Source organism: Mesoplodon densirostris, chromosome 2, assembly GCF_025265405.1.
Source record: "Mesoplodon densirostris isolate mMesDen1 chromosome 2, mMesDen1 primary haplotype, whole genome shotgun sequence".
Taxonomy (NCBI): Eukaryota; Metazoa; Chordata; class Mammalia; order Artiodactyla; family Ziphiidae; genus Mesoplodon; species Mesoplodon densirostris.
The window spans coordinates 29,922,290-29,937,875 of NC_082662.1; the positions used below are offsets into that span (position 1 = coordinate 29,922,290).

Genomic DNA, 15,586 nt, shown 5'->3' on the forward strand with positions numbered 1-15,586 from the left:
GAAGTAGACTTGATCTGGGTCAGTTCCAGCTTGGGTGGAACTACACTGTGAATCTGCCTTGGATGTCAGAACCAGGGACAGCTCCTTCCATTCCTCCCCCTGCTGCCCCTCCCCTGGCTTAGGCTGGGGAGAGAATGGGCAGATTTGGGAATGGTGTACTTCTCTAGCCTCTTCTCAGTGTTTCTTGCTTCCTTCTTTATGCTAGGATAGCACTACTGATAGTTCCTGGTATAAGTGCTCTTTCTTACTTTCATGCTCTCCGTTAATGCTGCTTAGAATGCCTTTCTCGCATCCTTCCTTTGCCTGGCTAATTCCTGCTCATCCTCCCAGGCCTGTTTAAGTAGGTATCTCTTTTAGGAAACCTACCCTGATTATCCCAGACTGAGTTAGACATATCTCCTCTTAGTTCCCATGGCACCCATGCTTGCCTTTGTCATACTCAGGATTGCATTGAAATGACCATCTGTGCTGTCCAGTGCAGTAGCCACTTGCCACATGTATTAAGCACTTAAATTTGTGGCTAGTCTTAACACACCAGATTTCAAAGACTTATATAAAAAATGTAAAATATTGATAACTTTTTATATTGATGACATGTTGAAATGATAATCTTTGGAGGTTAAATAAAATATTAAAATTAATTTCACCTGTTTCTTTTTACTTTTTATAATGTGGCTGTTAGAAATCTAAAATTACAAATGTATCTCACATGGTATTTAAATAGCACTCAACTGTATGTTTGTCTCTTCTTAGGGGTAGGAACTGGCTCTAATACATCCTTATCTCTTTGTATTTCTAAAGCTCAATACACAGGGAATGATGGAAATACCTGATGCTAGTCCTCAGAACTTGGGGCTGGAAAACAAGGGTCCAACAGACATCATTACATTATTTGGTTTTTCCATCCAGGAACTTGGCATCTCTCTCTACTTAACTCACTTTTTCTATTTAAGAAAACTCTCTTTAAGAGTTTTCACTGTCAACTCTACTTAACTTACTTTTTTCTATGTCTTATTGATTCTTACAGATTTTCTCATAGAACACAAGCATCTCTCATTAAATTTATTTCTAAGTATTTAAAATGAGATATTTTACCCTTATAGTTTCTAATTAGTTATTACTTATACCAGCAGTGAATGCTATAGATTTTTGCTTATTTTCTTGAATCTTTCCACTTAGTCTTACTAATTTTAAAATTAGCAAGACTGTATATTCCTATTATATAATTGCAACAACTGCAATAAAGATTTTTTCTTAAATACTCAATTTTATTTCTCTCTCTCTCTCTCTGTCTCTGACTCCCTCTGCTCTGGCTAAAATATCCAAAGCAGTATTAAAATAGTATCAGTGGTGAAGAATGACCTCATTTATTCCTTAAAAACAGGAAAGCAGGGCTTCCCTGGTGGCGTGGTGGTTGGGAGTCCACCTGCCGGTGTGGGGGATGCGGGTTCGTGCCCCGGTCCGGGAGGATCCCACATGCCGCAGAGCCGCTGGGCCCGTGAGCCATGGCCGCTGAGCCTGCGCGTCCGGAGCCTGTGCTCCAAAATGGGAGAGGCCACAGCAGTGAGAGGCCCGCGTACCACCCCCCCCAAAAAAAAACACACAGGAAAGCATCTCTGCTTCTCCACTAGCTAAAGATAGATATTCTATTGTTAAGGATGATTGATTTTAATTATTTTTATTAAGAATGGGTCTTAAAATTTATCAAGTATTTTTATCACAATTATCCTGTTTATTTTTTGTTAATCTACATATATGGTATATATTTATTTTTGAACCATTCCTGAATTACCCTTATGCTTGTGATATGCTGCTCTTTTAATAATAATGTCATATAGTGTTGTGAAGAGTGTTGACCCTGGAACCATCCAGCATGGGTTCATGTACTGCCTCTGCCAGTTGCAAGCTATGTGATCTTGAGCAAGTTACTTAGCCTCTCTGTCTTCATTTTTTTTTTTTTTTTAGTTTTTAAAAAAATTTATTTATTTTTGGCTGTGTTGGGTCTTCGTTGCTGCGTGCGGGCTTTCTCTAGTTGCGGCGAGCGGGGGCTACTCTTCGTTGCGGTGCGCGGGCTTCTCATTGCAGTGGCTTCTCTCATTGTGGAGCACGGGCTCTAGGCACGTGGGCTTTAGTAGTTGTGGCACGCGGGCTCACTAGATGTGGTCATGGGCTCTAGAGCACAGGCTCAGTAGTTGTGGCACACGAGCTTAGTTGCTCTGCGGCATGTGGGATCTTCCCGGACCAGGGATCGAACCCATGTCCCCTGCATTGGCAGGCGGATTCTCAACCACTGCGCCACCGGGGGAGCCCTTCATTTTTAAAAAAAATTAATTAGTTAATTTGGCTGCGCTGGGTCTTAGTTGCAGTGTGTGGGATCTTTTTTAGTTGCTGCATGCAGGATCTAGTTCCCTGACCAGGGATCGAACCCGGGCCCCCTGCATTGGGAGCATGGAGTCCTAACTGCTGGATCACCAGGGAAGTCCCTCTGTGTCTTTATTTTTAATGATAGGACCTGCCTGTGCTGTTTATTTACCTGTTGCTTCTTAGCCCAAGCACACCTATATGTTCTATGATGCACCAGGATTTTTGTGAGGATAATGTGAGTTAACTTATGTAAAGTGTTGGAACAGTGCCTGACACTTAATATTAAGTAAATACTTAATAATGTTAAGTGTTAATATTATTATCCTAATTTTAATTAATCTCTTACAGAATTCTGTAGGCTAGTATTTGACTTGTGATTTTTGCATCCATATTCCTGAGATCTCTTTTTGTAATATCATCATATGATAAGAGATGTGGATCTTTATCTGCTATTGTGAACAAATTAGGAAAAGTCCCCTTTTTCTCATGTTCTAGAACCATTCATATAACATGGAACAGAATTATCCCTTTAAGGAATGGTTGGAAATATTACACAGTAAACCTTCTGGGCCAGATGCTGTTTGGTAATTTTTGATAATTTTCTCAGTGTCCTCCTTAATTGTTGCTCAATTCTTGCTTTTTATTCTGTTTTGAATTTTTTAAAGGAAAAAAATTGTCTTTTAAACTTTTGATCAGGTATCAAATTCATTAGTCTATAGTTATGTAAAAAATTCCTTTGTATTTGTTAAATCTCTGTGATGAGTTTTAAAATTGGGGAGATAAATATGTTCACTGTCTTGATTGTGATGGCGGTTTCACAGGTTGATACATATGTTAGAATTGATTAAATTGTATACTTTATGTGCAGTTTATGTATGTCAATGATAGCATAATTTTAAAAAGTCTACCAATTGCATAAGTCTTTTCAAAGTACCAGGTGACATTTATTAATTCCATTGTTCATGATTTCTGATTTTTAAAATTATCTCCAGAAATATTATATAAGAAATACATTATATTATAGATAAAAAGAGATGGTGCATGCAGGAGGTGTTAGTGATTCATTTTCTGATAATAGGGTATACGATTTGTTTTATGTCTACTATACTACCTTGATTTCATTGTTCCCAGGCTGTTTTTTTTATATTTTAAAAAAGGAAAGTATAGATGGAGATACAGTTTTTTTCTTAGGCCATTCTTGTTGTTTTGGGGCCAGGAAACTCTGGGTTTAGGGAAGTTGTGTAAGTGGAAAGATCTGAGGTCTGGCCTGCATAGCAGAGGTTCTTGGGTGTGACTTAGCTATGGATTGAGGTGGAAGGATTGAACTGGAAACAGAAGGAGCCAATAGCTTTCTGGGAAGGTACATCAGGAGTTACTGGAAGAAGTCTGAATAAGAAAACAAGATACTATCTGGAATTCCTTTATACTCTACCACTTTGCCTAGCCAAGAGTGAAACCCTTGATGATGAAGACACTCTGCAGAGAGACCCTGCAAGGCCAGGGCCAGGCTTGACTTCACTAGCCACTTTGGAGGTGGATCAGAATAGTGACCAGTGCCTTTCCACAAAGTTAAGTGTGAGGCTTCATATTTAGAACAGGGGATTCAAACTCTTCTTAAGGAATGCTGAGCTTCTAGCTTAGTTACACCAAGGCAAAGATCTTGCTATTTCTGAGGATGTTTTGATGCCATCTATTTGATACAGATCATCCCAAATTTACTGATCATTCTGGGCACAGCTTGTGCCAACCACTAAGGGGGGACAGAAGTGCATCTGATATGGTCCCTGCTCTTAAAGAATTTAGAATGTAGTACAAGAGACAGACAGTAATTATGGTAGTAGCCAATACTTCACCTGCATTCTTCTAGGTACTGTTCTAAGGTCTTTATATATATTAATAACAGCCCAATGAGGTAGGTACTATTTTCACCCCCTAAAATAGGGGAGGAGGAAATTGGGACACAGAGAAGTTAAGTAATTTTCACAGCTAGTAAATGGCAGCACCAGGATTGGAACCAAAACAGTGTGGCTCTAGAGTCTTTGTTCTTAACTTTATCTTGTAGAGCAGTAGTTCTTCAAGTGTGGTCCCCAGATGAGCAGCAGCAGCCCCATCTGGAAACTTACCAGAAACATGTATTCTTTGGGTCCCACTCAAGACCTACTGAATCACAAATTCTGGAGGCGGTGCTTAACATTCAGTGTTTTAACAAGCCCTCCAGGTGATTTTGATGTCTGCTATTTGAGAACCTCTCTAGAGAAAAGCAAAGCATACTATGAAAAGTGTCAGAAATTAATCTTCCCAATGGGTAGCGACTGGATATGGTCTCTCCCTTAAGTTTCTAGCCTTCTGCACAGCATCTAGTGTAAAGTAGGCATCAAAAAATACAGATGGATGCATACATATGAATGAATATATGGAAAAGTGATGTTTGACCTGGGGTCTCTTACCACCTATCAATTGATGCAGACCAAATAGGAGAAATGTTCCCCGAAACCGTGAGACCAGCAAGGAGGTAATTGTGATACTTTTGGCAAGGTATGGTAAAGGTCTGCACCAACACAAGGAGCCATCAGAAGAAAGTCAGGGAGATCATGCGAGAGCAGTTCAGGAGGTAACCATGTCAGGTCTTTGTGAACAGCTGTATAGGGGAAGAAGCAAGGGAGAGAGAGAAACTGTCATTTCTGGGATGAAGGTGCCCTTCGCAGAGACAGGAGGTATAGGACAAGCACGTTTGTGGGGGAAAGATAGAGTTTGGTTTTGGACTCTTGAAATTTGAAGTGCTGGTAGATCCAGGTGGAGCTGTCCAGCAGACACTTGGAAATATGAGTCTGAGACATGGTTGGAAATAGAGATTTGGAAGGATAGTTGAGCCATAAGAATGGATGAGACCTTTAAGGGAGAAGTGGGGAGTGGAATGAGAAGAGATCTGGGTTTGAAACCATGGTGAACACTGTTATTTAATGAATCAAAAGCAAGAGGGGGGCGCTTGAAGAAGGCTGAAAAGGGCTTAGGCAATAGGAGACCTCAGAAAATGCTGAAGCCCAAGTAGAAGCCTCAAAAAGGAAGGAGAGGCAAAGTGTCAGATGCTGCAGAGAAATAAGAGTTGAAAATTATCCTCTGAATTTCGACACAAAAAGTGTTTTAAGTGACATGGTGAGGGCAGAAGCGGATTGACTGAGTTCAGGCGTAAGCTGTAGATGAGAAAGTGGAGACAGGTGTTTCCCAGGTCCCGCAGGTAGAGCTCAGGAGCTGCACTCAAGTTGAGACTGCGACATCTTCCAGGGTAGGCAGTCTCCTTCGTATCTGTGGTCTCAGCGCCCGGTAGTCGGCCTGGAAGAGAGGGTGGCGTCAGTGAGTTCAGTGACTAGGGACGGAGAAAGGCTTCGCGGAGGCAATCGCTTGCAGCCGAAGCTTGAAGGATGAGGGTGATTGGGAGGAGAGGTGGGAGGCAGGGCCCCTGGGTGACGGGGCTCTCGGAGTGTGTGAGGGTGACCTGGGAATGAGGTGGAAATGTGCGCGTGGCCCTGTGTGAAGGGGGGAGGCTGTGTGTAGGCTTGGAGGGACAGGTTTGGGGAAAAGACAAGGCCGGAGGCTGCTGCGGGGGGTTGTCCTCCCGCCCCGCCCCACTTAAGCCACTGCGTGGTTCCGCGGCGCCTTTACCGGAGCCCTCTAGCCGGGCTGCATGGCGACGGGTGACCGCCAGGGGCCGCTGCCTCCGGTCCCCGGTGCCCCCGCCCCTCTCCATTGGCCTTTGTTGCTGTCGGAGCGCCCCGTTTGACTCGTTCCCGTCCGCCCCCTGGGCCTGGCGGTCGCGCCTGCGCACTGGCAGCTGGCCGGGCGCTAGCTGGGGGAGCTGCTGCAGGCTCCGCGGCGGCGGCTGCAACGGAGGCTGCGGGGGCGGCGGCGCGAGCGGCCGGGCTTGGGGGGGTAGCCGAGCCCGGCCCGGGAGCCCAAGCAGCTAAAGTGCGGGGTACCTAGGCCCTTCACGCTGGACTCCACAGTCTCCGGGCCGCCTGACCTCCGCACGGGTATATGGGATGGAAGCGGGACCCTCGGGAGCAGGTAAGGGCCCCCGGCAGAGGGGCACAGTGCATGCTCCAAGGACTAGGGGACTCCCGCGTGAAGAGCAGGATTTCCGAGTGAGGAAAGGTTTCCTGAGTGAGGAAAGGGGCTCTTATGAGATGGGGGGCCCAGTTTGAAGGGGGCTGTGTGCAGTTCCGGGGGAAACCTTGTGAAGGGAGCTCTGAGACGGGGGCCATTTATCAAAGGAGGCTGTATGCACTCCTAGAGGTGGGAAGTGCTCTGGGAGAAGGGCCTCAACGCACGTAGGGACACTCGGAGATCCCGGGAGGCCTAGGGAGAGGCCCGGCAGGTGGCAGGGGGCGGGCCCCAGGTGTCCAGGAGAGGAGGGGGTCGACACAGATGGGCCCAGAGCTGCCGCATGCCGGGGGCGGGGGCTCAGCCGGACTGGGCTGGGCTGATGTCTTTTGGGAGAAGGCGCCAGAGCTGGGCTGTGAGCTCCGCCCCGGCCGGGCCTGACGCGGGGGCGAGGGTCAGGGGGCAGTGGGTGGGGATCCAGCCCCGGGATCCCCCCCCCCACCACCCAATCTAGGGAGATGGAGCGGAGGCGCCGGAGCATGCGCGGAGGTGGCAGCTGGAACGGGTTGCCCGATGTGGTGGGGGCGTGGCCGCCCGAACCCCCCACCCCCAGACCCGCAGGTTGGCTTGGAAAAAGGAGCGCACTGTTGGGCTGCAGTCTCTCTTAGGTTATGCTGGCAGAGTACAAGTGGAAGTGGGCCCCTTCCCCATCTTGGGGCTCTTGCACTTGGCCCTGAAAACCTTCAGTCATAATTTGCCAAGAATAGATTGAGGGAAACTGCTAAAGTGCCTTATTCTGCCACTGGGATGAGGAAAGACTGGGATGGAAGCAATGTTTTAGGTTATGGACGGGTTCTCCTTGAAGACAGGCCTTAAAAAATGTGTTGGTTACTGAGGTACCAAGGCCAGGACCAGGTTTACCTAGAAGGGGTTTTCTGCCTGGTTTGCCCGGACCAACAGTGAGCAGAGTTGGGATCTTTTAATCCAAGGAAAATGACCTCTCTATTGAATGTCTCCTGAGTCGACAGCCTAATCTTTCTATAGCTTAATATTTTTATGTTTGTTGTCCCCCACTGAGTATCTTTTCTTTTTCCTCTCCCTACTCCCCAGAAACTGTCAGGGACATGTTATTAGACCCAAGGTCGTCAAGCTAGCCTTTTGTCACAAATAAGTTGTTTGGGATAGGGGGAAGTCTATAGCCTTCACCATGGTGTCCCAGGTGATAGCCTTAACTTCTCCTTATTTACAATCAGGAGAAAAGGCGGTAAGAATAGAGGAGAAACTGAGGCAAGGCTGTCCCAAGAAGACCAGAGACCCTGTGTGTTGTGTAGTGGTGGCACCTCCTGTGTCCTGTCTCTTACCTGTTTGATGGGAGGAGCAGTCTGGACCTGGGAATCCTTTAGGTCTTGTCTCACTACTTCCTTCCATTTGATCTCGGGGTGGGAATAGGATTTCCATTTGGGACAGGAATTTCATTTCTGGTTGAAGCATCTTTGTCTTTTATACCAGATCTAATCCCCTTAAGGAAATAGCTCCTGCCGACTCATTCAGTCATCCATTCAGTGATCTATAAGTACTTAGTGACTACTTTCCCCAGGACAAAAACAACCTTGTAAAGGCTGTGTAAACCTTAAGGTGGAATGCAGGGAGCAACTGACTTCAGAAAACGACTTCTTCCTTCCCTTAGGCCCCTTTCTCCATTCCAGGAGCTCTCCTGGTTTTCTGGGCTGGAGACTACTTGCAGCAACCCAGGGACTAGAGTAGTAGAGGTCACAGAGGTCCAGATGGATTGCTGGGAGCTGGCACCCATACCAGACTGCTAATGATCTATTATGATGAATTCCTAATGGTCTCTAGAGTGATGAAAAAGTTGACTTCTTTTTTGGTTCATGCTACATATTTATAGCTTCTAGGGAAGGAACTAGAGCCTGGTATCTGGAGTTGGCTGTAGCCTAATGGGGCAGGCTTTACCTCATCAAAAGGTGTAATTGAAATTCATTCATGGAAGCTGTGAGTGGAGGGATCCCATAACTGTCTCCTTCCTAGGCTCGGACTATTTTCTTGGAGGTTTGAGGACACAGTATGTACACAAAGCAAGGTATTGTTGCTGGCTTCACTGGGCCAGGTGTGCCTTCTGTGCTCAGGTGTGTTACAAGCACATATACTGGACTGGGAGCTCCCAGAGGGTAGAGGTGGTGTCTGATTTATCTGTGGAACCAACGAATGTGTAGGCCCTGACACAAGTACGTCTTTATTTTTTGAATTGAATCACATTCCAGTGTGAACATAAATGGGTTAAGCACATGTGTGGATATTTAATAATTTGTGTGTACTCAGTGTGTGGACAAATTCTTTTTGGAACGATTGGCCTTTTACTCTTTGCTTACCGGACAGCTAACCCAGCCTTGAGTTTGTCTTTGGCTAGCTTATTGGGAGGTATGTGGGCCTCAGAACTGCAGGGAAGGAATCCCTGAGCCAGGCCTTTCAGCTCTGTTACTTTTCCTTCTCAGGGCTGGTTGAGGATGGGGGAGGGGGAGTGTCCTTTTCATAGCCCCTCCCTCCTTGCTTTTGTCTGCAGGGAAGGGCCCCGCCCCTTTCCCCCAAGGCCCAAGCTTTGTCCTCTGTGCTGGGGCCCTCATCTGCATCACAAAGTGGCCGTCTGTCCCTGTCTGGGTCTGAAGGGAAGTGTCTCCCTTTCTCAGACTAAAAGCTGGGGGCAGGGTGGGGTTAGGGGAGGAACTTTGTACTGCTGTAAGGCTTGCAGGGGAGTGGAGTGGGAGAGAGGTTCTCTCTTCCTCCTGCCTTCCCTAGTTTGGGTATGAAGGGGAGGGTGGGGGCTCCCTGTTTTTCCAAAGCCTCCTAGGAGTGGAGGGTGCCTAAGGCTAAGTCTAGTGTGTAGTCCTGTTTCTGGGGGAGAGAAAGCTTTGAGGCTAGAGTGTCTGTCCCATCCCCCATCATTTCTACCCAGCCCCTAGCTCTAGGGGATGTCTTTCTCCCAAGGCTCCTAACAAATATTCAGCCTGGGAGGCTAAGGAGGTGAATGGAATGTAAGAACTTGGGGAGGGAAAGGGTATCTCTTACCAGCTACTTCCACTAGGGTCATGTTTGTCCTGTGCTGGGTTTATAATTGTTTCTGAGCAGTGTGCAGGTGTTTGTGTGTTTGTGTGCTGTGTATGCTTGTGTGTTCTTTGTGGTGTGTCTATGGATCTGTTTGTTAATTCATTTAGTATCTGTATATTGAACACCTATATGCCAGGCACTGGAGATTTAGCAGTGACCAAGGCAGATACAGTCTGTATCTTTGAAGAACTCACAATCTAGGCTGGTGAGGGGTATGTGTATGAAGGTACACTGTCCAGGTCTAAGTATGTGTTTGGATGTATATGTTTATCTATGGCTTGTGTATAATTTCTGTTCAGCTCTTTCTGGGGTATGTGGCCAGGTGCTAGTAGTTAAGCTTTCCCTTCCCCAGGTAGCTGAATCCTGAAGGCCTTTTCTCCCCAGGCTGGGCCACCATTCCCATCTGTGTTTCCCTGTCTCTGGAGTAGGGTAGGCTTGACAGGTGGTTAGAAGGAGACACAGCAGCTTAGCTCTGGAAAGCATGCCCCTCCCTTGAATGGTTCTGACCTCTTCCTGACCCCCCGGCTGAGGATATGCCCCATCCCCCCAGCCTCGCCAACTGTGAAAGCAGATCTCTGGTAATGGGAGGTTCTGGGCTGTTTTGTCCCTCTTTCCTCCCACCTGGGCTGGTCCTCTGCTGGCAAAGACAATAGTAGATGCTGACAGAGGGTTCTCTTAGGCAGTTTCCTCTTTTCTTCCCTTTCCCCTCAAGCTAGAAAATAAAACCAGGGGCAGAAATCAGACTGGTGGCAATAGAGGAGAAAGTAGTGGGAGATGGCCCTGCCCTAGCCCTTTCCCAAGGGCTGCCTCTGTCTTAAACCCCTTCTGCTACTGTCTGGGCTCTCTGTGTAGAAGGAGCTGTGGGCCTGGAAAGAACCTTGTATTCTTCTTCCCAGAAGCAGTAATCTCGTCTTCTCCAGGATGCTAATGTCTTCCCCTCCTTCCCAAGTCCTCTACTCTAGTTTACTCTTGCCTCAGTCTCCTATATTTAGCCTGTCTTCATTCCCTAGCCTTTTCTTCTTTTGAACTTCTTCATTGTCTCCCCACTTGCAGCCTTGCTTCTTGCCCAGGCTCTCAACTCTAAACTATCTTGCCCCAGCCCCTAACTCCAGCCTTTCCTCCTTCCCAGTTCAAGCATTTTTGGGCTGTGACCTCCAGTTCCAGCCTCTTCACCAGCTCCGTGTTTCAGCCTCTCTCCTTTCCTTAGTCTCCAGAATCTGTCCTTTTAGCCTTTTCTCCTTTTCTGCTCCATCCTCAGCCATTCGGTTGCCTTAATCTTTTCTCAGACACTGCCCTCTTCCTTGCGTGGCCTCCCCCCATCCCCCCGCCCCAGCACTTGGCCTTCTTTAGGTCCTCCTCCTACCTGCAGTGCAGAGAAGCATTAAGATGATACTGTTTTGTGTTCAGGATGGTGATGAGTGAAGTGAGCATCTGGCTGACAGATAATAAGGCTTTCTTGGTCTGCTAGATACCTGAAGGAGTCTTCATCTAGTAGAGGGAAGAAAGAGTTTTGTTACTAGAGCCAGATTTAGCCCGTCTACTTAACATGTAATAGGAAGATATTACATACTCATTTGATGAATTTAAGATAGACAACAAGGGTAATTTTCCTAACTGGAAACAGTTTTTAAAAAATGAGCCTGGGTTGTTTCAGCCAGTGGAAGCCCTCAGTTGGGTTGGGTAGGCAGGAAAGGGGCTTTTCCTACACTTTGCTGCTCCCATTCTAGGAGGCCTTGTGCCTTCTCTGATCAGAGTGGTAAGGAGATTACCAGACTCTACCCTCACCAGCCTCTCTGTCTTGTAGCTGCAGGCACCTACCTGCCCCCCCTGCAGCAGGTGTTCCAGGCACCTCGCCGGCCTGGCATTGGCACCGTGGGGAAACCAATCAAGCTCCTGGCCAACTACTTTGAAGTGGACATCCCTAAGATTGACGTCTACCACTACGAGGTGGATATCAAGCCGGATAAGTGTCCTCGCAGAGTCAACCGGTAAGTAATGCACATTTAAGCCACTAAGTCCAGTAGTCCTTATTTTCCTGAGTCTCACAGCCTTAAAAGAGAATCCAGAGGTGTAAAAGAAAAACTAGTAGAGGGTGATATCACCAAATTCAAGAAAGTTCTTGAGGAAGAGATTCTAAGTAAGGTAAATGTTGAAAAATATCACTGGATTTGGCTATTAGGAGACAATTGGTACCTTTTGCCACAGTAGTTTCAGTAGAGGAGTTGGGCTGGTAATCTAACGGTGAGTTAAGGAATAAATGGAAGGTAATGTGGTAGGGATAGTGAGAACAGATAGCTTTTTTCTAGATAGCTTGATAGTGAAGCATGGGGAGAGAGGGAATATGTTGGCTAGAGAAGATTATAGGGGTCAAGTATAGTGCCTACTGCATTTCATTATTTGTTGAAATGAATAAATGAAAAGTTTTTAAGAATGAGACATGGGTATGTTTATAAACCGAGAAGGAGCTAGTGCAGGAGAGGTTAAAGGTACAAGACAGAGAGGAGAGGAATGAGTGGGATGTCCTTGCTGAGGCAGGAGGACATATATATATATGCACAATGTAAAAAAAAAATTTAATATTACAGGAAGAGTAGCAATGTCTCGTATTACCCTGGCCTCCTGTCTCCTAGTCCCTTTCCCCAGATGCATTCATTATTACCATTCTTGAGTACACTTCGAGATATTTTTCTATACATATGCAAGCATATATGTTTATAGAACATTTTTAAAGCACACAGAATACAGAATCTTATATACACTGCTCTGCACCTTGCTTTTTTCCACCGAACAATATAATTTGGAAAGTAATACATATCAGTACCTACATATCTGTCTCATTCTTTTGCATAGCTTCATAGATATTCCATTGAATGGATATATTGTAACCTATTTAACAAATCTATTCAAGAACATTTAGGTTGAATCTAAACTTTTGCTACAAAAATGAAACTGTGTAGAATATTAATATAGATACATTTTTGCACGCAAATACAAGTGTATCTGTAGGATAAGTTCCTAGGCTGGAATTGCTGGCATAATACATTTAAAATTTTTGAGATGTTGCCAGTTTTTTTTTAAGGTAAGTTGTACCAATTTATACTCCCATCAGTAAGGTATCCCCCCATATCCGCACCAATTCAGTATATTGGATTTTTTAATTGTTGGCATTCTGATAAGTAGAGAATTATATCTTGGTCTAATTTGAAATTGTATTTCTCTACTGAGTGAAGTTGAACATATTTTCAGATGTTTAAAAATTGTATATGGAAGGGATATTTCACGTGTGAGAGGAAAGAAAGAGGAAAAGAGGCAAGTGTATATAAATATTTGTTTATATGTCTGGGAACTTGAGGGTGGCCTTGCCTTCTTTGTTCTACTCCTTTCAAAATTATTAAAGATGCTTTCTGGTCTGAGGTAGGAGTGGATTCTGTCGTTAGGGGGGTAGTGGAGAAGGTTTGACACAATTTATGAGGATGGAAGCAATCAGAGATATGAAAAAGATTGCTGGGCAGCACTGAGGCCTAATTGGCATTAAAACCATGTGTTTACAGTTGCTTCCAATGTATAGTTTGAGTCTTTTTATCCAATAGTATTCAAGAGCTTTGGTTTAAAAAGCGAAGGGTTCAGATAGTTGGATGGACTGGGATTTTGAAGGCTAGATGGATACTCTGGAATCTAAGTAGCAGAGGACGGGAAGTGAAATCAATAAAGAGATGATAATGGAGAGAAAACAGGGTGGTAGAACTAAGGACTTCAGAGAGATGGAAGAGATGAGGTTCTTCTTCCACACTTTATTCCTATTCCAATTCAGGTCTCTTCCCATCTACCTTTCTTGATCATCAGCTTGGGGATTGGAACAGCCTAGATTTTGTTCCTGATTCTGGACAGACCCTGAGATTAAGCCCTTCTCCCCTCAGCCTCCTCCTCTGCTCGGAAGGCACTCACAACCATTCTTTTAGGTCCTTCGGAGCCTTGGTGATCCGAGGACCAAAAATATCACCTGGGAGCATGTTAGAAACGTAGAATTTCAGACTTTGCTCTAAATCTGCTGAATCAGAATCTGCATTTTAGATCTCTAGGTGATTCATATGAATGTTGAAGCTTGAGAAGCACTGCTTAGAATAGAGATTAGTAGCTGGTAGGACAGAATATAGTAGATGGGACATGGCTTGGAGTTTAAATTACTTCCAAGAGCTTGAAGTGGCAGTCTTTCAGCTTCCACTGGCTTTTCCCATTCCCCACAGGGAAGTGGTGGAATACATGGTCCAGCATTTCAAGCCTCAGATCTTTGGTGATCGCAAGCCCGTGTATGATGGAAAGAAGAACATTTACACTGTCACAGCACTGCCCATTGGCAATGAACGGGTAAGGTTGGGAGTCAGGCTGGACCTGTGTCAGGGGTCTGGGGAGGGACAGGACTCAACTAAGCCTGTTTGGAGTCTGGCAGTCCAGAGATCCCTTTCGTCTTTTGTGCTGAGAAAATGTGTTTTAGGGTGAGGGATGGGTAGGTGCTGAGCTGATGTTTATTTAGCCTCCTGTATGTCTGTCCCTGTCCAAACAGACTGAGATTAGGCTTAAAATCGACCTAAGGGACTTCCTACTAAGTGTGGTTGAGAGGGACAGATACGCTGAGCCAAGGTGGCTGGAGACTAAGGGGCTGGATTTACTCTGAAGTTTTCATTGTGAGTCCCTATCAGCTTAAGAAGCAGATTCTTGGGAAATCTATGGGGTGAAGGATAATAGGGGCAAGGCAAGGAATATTGGACCGTGGGACAGCATCAGCAATCTTTCATCCCTTTCTCTTTCCTGAAGGTTGACTTTGAGGTGACAATCCCTGGGGAAGGGAAGGATCGAATCTTCAAGGTCTCCATCAAGTGGCTAGCCATTGTGAGCTGGCGCATGCTGCATGAGGCCTTGGTTAGTGGCCAGATCCCTGTTCCCCTGGAGTCTGTGCAAGCCCTGGATGTGGCCATGAGGCACCTGGCATCCATGAGGTACTGGGTGTAGTTAGTATCTGGGCTACAAGTGGTGGCAGAAGTGCTGTGGGAGGAGGAGGGGAATGAGCATATATTAAGGTCCCACCTTGTGCCTTTCAAATAAAAATTCTTTGAAGCCCTACCATATACCAGGCAAGTGTGCATATACATTTAGATGGTTTAAAGCTTTGGCCCTGTCCCTTTTACATATCATTGGACCTCACCCCATCTGTCCCTGCAGGGCAGTAAAAGGGGAGAGACTTGCACAAGGTCAGTCACACAACTAGTAAAGGATCAGAGCTGGAATTAAAGCCCTGGTGTCCTGCCTTCCAGGCCAGGGCTCCTCCGTGCCCAGGATGCCTCACAGGGTGGGGGCCTGTGCCCGAGGGACCAGTTCTCTGCCTGTCCCTGCCAGGTACACCCCTGTGGGCCGCTCCTTCTTCTCACCGCCTGAGGGCTACTACCACCCGCTGGGGGGTGGGCGCGAGGTCTGGTTCGGCTTTCACCAGTCTGTGCGCCCTGCCATGTGGAAGATGATGCTCAACATTGATGGTGAGTGGGGAGAGCTATGGAGCCAGGGGCACCCTGCATCCAGTGACCACACTCCCAGCCTCATCCCTCCCAGCTCTGTAACCACACTCCTAGTCTAATCCCTACAGCCCTGGGACCCCTCCCCCATCCCAATACCCTATAAAGAAGAGGGTGTAAAGAGCAGTGCTTCCATTTATTCTGGAAGACAGAACCTGAACTGAGCTTTACCTACCATGTCCCCACAGTCTCAGCCACTGCCTTCTACAAGGCGCAGCCAGTGATTGAGTTCATGTGTGAGGTGCTGGACATCAGGAACATAGATGAGCAGCCCAAGCCCCTCACGGACTCTCAGCGTGTGCGCTTCACCAAGGAGATCAAGGGTGAGGACCCAACCAGGTGGGGAGGGGAATCAGTGCTACTTTCTCTTTAGTCCTAAAAGGAAATCCCCTTGGGATATATTCAGGGGAGAGGCCAAGCATGGGCACATGAGCAACCTT

At 46.3% G+C, this 15,586-nt stretch overlaps 1 protein-coding gene across 2 annotated transcripts in view; it reads left to right on the forward strand.

Annotated features, from left to right (window-relative positions):
* The first annotated feature begins 6,205 nt into the window (after positions 1-6,205).
* Positions 6,206-15,586, forward strand: part of LOC132483771 (protein argonaute-1) — a 30,745-nt gene continuing 21,364 nt past the window's right edge. For both annotated transcript variants that reach the window (XM_060089479.1, XM_060089480.1), the window contains exons 1-6: positions 6,206-6,426; positions 11,387-11,570; positions 13,827-13,947; positions 14,395-14,576; positions 14,974-15,110; positions 15,335-15,469. In XM_060089479.1, coding sequence (XP_059945462.1) covers positions 6,402-6,426; positions 11,387-11,570; positions 13,827-13,947; positions 14,395-14,576; positions 14,974-15,110; positions 15,335-15,469 — 784 coding nt within the window. In that variant the 5' untranslated portion in view covers positions 6,206-6,401. The remainder of the gene's footprint in view (positions 6,427-11,386; positions 11,571-13,826; positions 13,948-14,394; positions 14,577-14,973; positions 15,111-15,334; positions 15,470-15,586) is intronic.